Genomic DNA, 6,874 nt, shown 5'->3' with positions numbered 1-6,874 from the left:
TAAATAACTCCCCCACCCCCATAAACATAAGCACACTTTTTTACGGGGGTGCAGTTGAATAATTTTAAATAGATGATTCTTGCTTGTTTAGTGATATACTGTATCGTAGGACAACAATGGGGTAAGATGAAACTGCGGTCGGGTGTTTCGAAGGAAATTCAAACGCGTTACATCTTTAAATTAATATAATATAGGTACAAAAGGTCTTTAATTTAAATTATATATCTGAAATACTACACGTGAATTATAATTACTCTGTAATATATCAATTAAATACAAGGTGTTCTTTGCTTACATTTCTGACATTGTTTGGAGTAAAAAAATTAAATAAAACACATATAAAAAAAGTCACTGGAACCAACATTACTCTGACATTTTTTCTGCAAATTGTGTCAGTAATCACTGGTTTAAGTAAGTCAAGTACATCCCTTAACACTATATAATATTCTGTATTTAAAATAAATACATTTTTTGAAAAAAAAAATTCGATGTGTTTTCTTCAATAATCATAAAAAATGTAAGCATTTGATTGAATAATTGCGTAAGTATTTATTTATTTATTTAATAACGGACATCGTAAAAATTACAAAATAATAACACGTATAAAGTAAAATGAAAAATATAGGAGTAGACAAGGGTACATGAAAGCAAAGACATATAGTAGATATAATATAAGAAAATAAAGTGACAAGTCGAATCAAGTCAAGAATACGCCGTGGGTCAGAACCACAGGACACTTATAATATTCCGTCCCTTGTTTAGCGACTGGCAAAAATCATTTAGACTTATCCCAAAAAAATTAAGGTTTTGACTTTAGTTGACCAGTCTACACATTCTAGAAAATGGTGAATAATATCCATAATTTGTCGAATGATGGTTGAAGAAGAGCAATTCATTATTTCTGAGTCTTTACGAAGGGATATTGAAGGGAATGAGTTGCAGTAGAGTAAGTGAATCAATAATACCATTTATAATTTTGAAGAAGCAAATGAGGTCATTTCTTTCCCGACGGACTTCCAAAGGAGAAAGGTTTAGAGTTAGTTCAATTTCATCATATGAGTATTTGCCTTTTTCTAAACCTAATATAAGTATGACTACGATGACATTAAAAAATAATAAACGGCATTGGAAGTGAAAGTGTTAAATTAAATAATATCTCAGCAGTGCGGAATATAGCTAGCGATCATTCGGTCATTGTATTGTTGCATCGCTTACAGAAACAACGCGTTGTTCCCCCTTCTACATCAAACACACAACACAGTTGTTATTACTACTCTTGCGTATGGACGTGTGTTGTATTATTACAGACTAGACTGTATAATATCCAACAAGTAAATATAGACCGGTGATACATTCAGAGCTTCTCCCGTATATACTATTTCGTTGTGTGAGAGGTTGCCGACCTAAAGAGATTTGTAAATAAACACGGTGAGTGGTGTTTCAATTATAGATGCTTGCATTTGTGATTTTAAACTCTTTATATTATTTTCTTTACCGTAGGACCTACTAATATAATATTATTGTAATATAACTAACGCAGACCGGTAAAAAATTAGGGATAATTTGAATTTTCGGCAAATCAGTTCCTATTTTTAGGATTTCAATGAAAATAATGTTCTCATAAAAAAAAGGTAGGTACTTTATCGCTTTTCTGAATTCACTGAAAATGACACATGACAAACTTCTAAGCAGTAGCAAATTTGAGTTCATTGAACCAGATTTCACGCACATCACAGACAACCGAAATAAGTATTTATGTTGATTTTGGTAAATTGTGAATATGCAAAAAAAGATCTATAAAACATAATGGCTATACATATAATTTTTCATTTATAGAGAGAAGCATTTAAACAAATGGAGACGATGCAAATTTTACTAATTGATATTTTTCAATAACAGGGATGATTGAATTTACGTACGTCACACTTTTTTACATGCAATAATAACAATACTTTGTTCGTGTTTGCTAATGTTATGTAGAATCCAAGATATTAAAATAATCCTTAATCACCATAGTTTTGTTTCTAAATAAACTTTCAGCTTCTAAACATTAAACGAAGTATTATGATAATAATATAGATATACGCCTTTTCAAAAAATATTTATTTTTATTTGTGTCTTAACAAAGCCTTTTCAATACAGGTTTTTTTGGTAATTTTCTACTTTTTATTTATTTAATTATAATTATTAATGTTTTTAAATAAAAATATAATACGGCCCAGCTGGACTTTCACATAGATTATAAAAACAGAATACAATGTGCAATCGAAAATAATGCAAAAAGTTTTTTAAATATGTACTAATGTAAAACTGATGAAATAAAAATAACTTAACAATATTTTATTAAAATTGTTCTACTGACATAAAATTAAAAAGAAACTAAATTACAAACAAATAAAAAAAAACTACATAACCTGTGCTACTTTAAGAAGTAGGGTTCAGCAATGTGTTGGTAGACGATAGAATACGTTTTTCCTATTCAATATAAGAAATTAATATTACCATTTCGCCGATATTTACGTAAATGCATCGCATACAAAATCTATTTTATCCGTATCCACATAGTGATGGAAATGTGATACTGATAATGTTTCTATACAGTTCTTGTAGCAAGCTAAGCATTTGAAAGTAGAAGTTTTGTAGACATTATTTTTTCAGATTTTTTATCAATCAAACAAACAATTTGAATCTTATTTTTACACCGTACATTTTGAAGGTAAATAGTTTACAATGAAAATTACATTTTGAGCATTGACCTAGAAAATGGAGACAGAAAAAACTATACAAATTTCGAGATATCGGTCCTCCCTGTTAAAGAGTTTTTTGTTGATGATCAATTCTATCTATTATATAGGTCGCAACAAAGCCATACTACTGTCCAAGTATACTAACATTTCGTTACTCGTGTTACCTAATAGAATTGTCTTAGAGCTACGTGGCAACTAATATAATTATATTGCTGATTTATTGGTTCATGATTAGTAGTATTGATGGTAACAACGATTTTCGTAACACAGCACGAATTATTATTTAAAATATAAGAGAAATCAGACAATTAACCAATCCAGTAATAAGCCAAAAAACTATACAAAGTAATTTACAATCTAATGCTAATTTACTTCTTTCTCCTTTCTTATTTCTATCTTCTACTTTTTATTACAATTTTTCCAAAATTTTAGCTTCATCTATAGTTACTAATTTCATATGTTTACACTGGATTTCATATTTCATACAAAGTAATTACACTCAATTGGTCACCTTGAAACAGGCAGCCGCCTAGTATGGTGATTCATTATATCTACTTTATGTAAATTTCAAAACAATGTAACATGTCATTGTATTAAATAAAATAAAATAAATAAAAAATTAACTTATTGATAATTAGAAAATCGTAGATAATATAACATATGCTTTTAATCTGCAAAATACTAAATGGACATATACACACGAACACAACATTTATAAAAACGACACAAGTACACGGACAGTAGACAATAAAACATAATAAATTGTACACTAATACAATAAATATTGAAAGTGGTAGGAGAAGCATACCTCATGAGGCTTAAATATTTACCATCTCATTTCCGATAGCCTGAAAACGGAGAATCGAATAATTAACTCTAAGAAAAACCTGTTCGATCCTTAGCAAACGAATTGTTACGATGAGATGTTATGTACTATTCTTATGTTTATTGTTATGTGTGTTAACATTATATAGTTTAATATTTAGAAAGAAAGGGATATATTTATATTTCCTTATATAATAAAATAACATTTAAAAAAGTTATATTTCAAATAGGCATTTTTACTCTAATAAAATAACATTTAAAAAGTAATATTTGAAATAGATATTTTAAAGATCGGTTCACATTTAATACGAAATTTATATTCATCTATAAACTCTTTCACTTTTTGTGGCCTTGGAATAAAAAATATCTCCAATATTTATGTTTGCATTTTATTATGGAACAGCTTCCCCAAAAAATGTGTCAGACTTTTTTATCTACATAATTTTATTCTTTATGTTGAATCAGTGCGTTATTATTACACATAATTAATATAATTTCAGCTTACCTTATCACAAATCCGTGTGTATTGAATACTTTTGTCGCGATAACCCGAACGTATAATTCGGTTTCTCTATCTCTATCCCGTGCCCGTTCTGTCAACAGATTTTTATCTGGGCGATATTATTTTTAGCAAACACTAAAAGCGTCGGTCCAACTGGCTACACCAATATAACCAGACGCCTGAAGTACAAATATAAATCTCTAGAAATTTCCTCAGATACTGAACAGACTACATAGTCATCAGACACATAATATATAATTTACCTCATAGTCATCTGACATACAATATGTGATTTACGTCGTAGACATCAGACATATAATATGTAATTGACCTCACAGTCGTCAGACATATAATATGTAATTTACCTCCTAGAATATTTTGTGTAAATTCGACGATCAGTAAAAGTATTATTTGACGTTGCAATAATGTAACCCAGAATAAATGCGCTGAGAATACGCTAGATTGGTCATTGCATTACATTTTATAAAGAACAGATTAAACATAAACATATTTTAGAAAAAAAATATGTTCATTTTACGACAGTTGAAAATATCATTTGCCTGGAACAAGAAGAAGTTAAAAATATTATCCTCAAATATAATAACAAAAAAATTTATCGACTCCAACAAATACCTAGGTAAAGAAATGTGACGTGAATATATACATTTCTTATCGTTATTGACAAGTTTATTTTTTTTATTACTTTACGCATTTATAACAGGCCAACGCACTATTTAACTTTCAACACTACTCTGATATGAGCCGTAAAACAGACCTAAGACGCCAAACAGTTTGTTCTCTATTTTTCAGTGACCCATTTAAAAAGTGTGCATTTAAAAAAAATATATATATATTATTTAAAAAGTGTGCATTTAAAAAAAATATATATATATTATTCAATAACATTATCAAGAGTTCTACTCAATAAATCGTTAAAAAATATTGAACAAATTATTTGCCTTTAGTAGGTATAATTTAGTACTTGAAATTTATTCACGGAAAACATTATTTTTCAGAAGATGTTGAATGCATGTTAATATCGATTTATTTCATATATAAAATGCATTCAAAAGCTGCATTTTCCTATTGCTTACAATGCACTAACTTAGCAAAATTTATTATTCGTTCGCTTATGATATTTTGTGTTTAGTGTGTTTCTCCAATGACATAGAAAGATACAGGGAAATCATTATTAATAATGTGTCTAAAATACTGTAGTTATTTTTTATATGATCTTTGAAAATTGACTTCACAGCGGTTAAACTTAGGTTAAGCTTCAAACATTATAGTAAAGAAAGTTTTATTAACTGTTAATCAGCCCACAATGGTTGACGAAGAATTTGAATAATAAATTAGCATTTATTTTCTCAGAGTTCTAAAAATAGTAACTGATTTAAGAGTAATTCGTTTACTTTAAAAAGTGCGTGAAAAAAATGATACGTTCCCATAACTTATTCTTATAATCATTAAAATAATTTTTGCTCTTCTTGTAAAACTGTCTTAAGATTTATTAACAGAAACCTTCAGAAACTTAAGAATGATTGCCCTGATTTTTTGAAATATGAACGTTAACCATGTAAACTTTAACTCTGTAACCTGTTACAGAGATTGTGTAAATTTAAAAATGAGCTCTCTCCTTTTTGTTTTCTGAACCGGTTTTCTTGTGTCTTTATTTTTATTACATTCTCCCCTCCCGTGTAGTCTATATCTACGACCTACACAGACACAAGTTGGAAACCGGACAAAAACAATACAGATACAATCAAGCTGTCAGTGAGCGAACAACCGATCCTCCGACCTGTCAAATCAGTGTTGTGTCTAAGATACCAAAAGGTGTTTCAAAGTATTCTAAAGTAGTGTTAAAAGTAATTTCATAAGTTCACCTTTCAGATCTGCCATGTCGGGCGGAAGCTTCCTTTCGGATTCTCCGAATATATCGGTGAATAAAACCATTCTGACTAAGTATGTGGATCTTCCGATTCCCGATGGGAAGATTCAAGTGACCTATATATGGATAGATGGAACGGGTGAGAACGTGAGGTGCAAGGATAGAACTCTGGACTTTTACCCGAAGACCGCTAAAGGTAAGACTTTATGTTATTTTATTTACAAGTGTAGTTTGTTTAGAAATATGTTTTGGTAATGGGCATAGGTAACACTTGTTAAATAAGTAGTTTGCAAGTTGATAAACGTAATATTGAAGTGAGAATATGCAAGTGAAACGATATAATAATATTAAGGTTGGATATAATTGTGTCATTGAATCAGAACAGCAATTGTTGGTTTTTAATTTTGCAATTCAGTTTATTTTCTTTGAGTTATTTTTAATAAATGTTTACGAAATTATTTATTTACATTCATGGTGTTATTTACTATTGTTTTAACGCGTAACGATAATTTTGTTATGAATTGCGACAATAAACAAATATTATTAGTGAAGTGTTTAATTCAGTGAAATGGTAGTGATTCATGATTATTTTACACAATCTCTAATAGCTTACTATTGAAATAGATTTTTTGCTTTTTTTGCAAATGAACACAACCAACTTTTGACACGCTAGTGTTGAAATTGAGTTTTAGGTCAGTATTTAAAAATAAATACTTGAATTGATTGGTGCACACATATTTTCTATCAAAAAGTAAGAATGGTGTTGCGATTGAGTAGGTACCTATTCATTGTGGTTTTAGGTTAGTCTTTAAAATATTGTTATAATTGACATAAGCATGGTATATTTTTTTATCGATTGATTGATATTTTTTATATTAAATGAAAAATACACTTTGTAAAACACCACTTTTA

At 28.9% G+C, this 6,874-nt stretch overlaps 1 protein-coding gene across 1 annotated transcript in view; it reads left to right on the top strand.

Annotated features, from left to right (window-relative positions):
• The first annotated feature begins 1,272 nt into the window (after positions 1 to 1,272).
• Positions 1,273 to 6,874, top strand: part of LOC149417288 (glutamine synthetase 2, cytoplasmic-like) — a 29,801-nt gene continuing 24,199 nt past the window's right edge. Inside the window, exons 1-2 of the mRNA XM_089640189.1 lie at positions 1,273 to 1,428; positions 5,965 to 6,158. Of these exons, the coding sequence (XP_089496315.1) occupies positions 5,972 to 6,158 (187 nt within the window). The 5' untranslated portion in view covers positions 1,273 to 1,428; positions 5,965 to 5,971. The remainder of the gene's footprint in view (positions 1,429 to 5,964; positions 6,159 to 6,874) is intronic.

Source organism: Hesperophylax consimilis, chromosome 15, assembly GCF_061612785.1.
Source record: "Hesperophylax consimilis isolate HC1 chromosome 15, BYU_Hcon_1.0, whole genome shotgun sequence".
NCBI classification, from domain to species: Eukaryota; Metazoa; Arthropoda; class Insecta; order Trichoptera; family Limnephilidae; genus Hesperophylax; species Hesperophylax consimilis.
The sequence above is the reverse complement of the archived record's forward strand: the minus strand, read 5'-3'. Positions and strand labels throughout refer to the sequence as shown.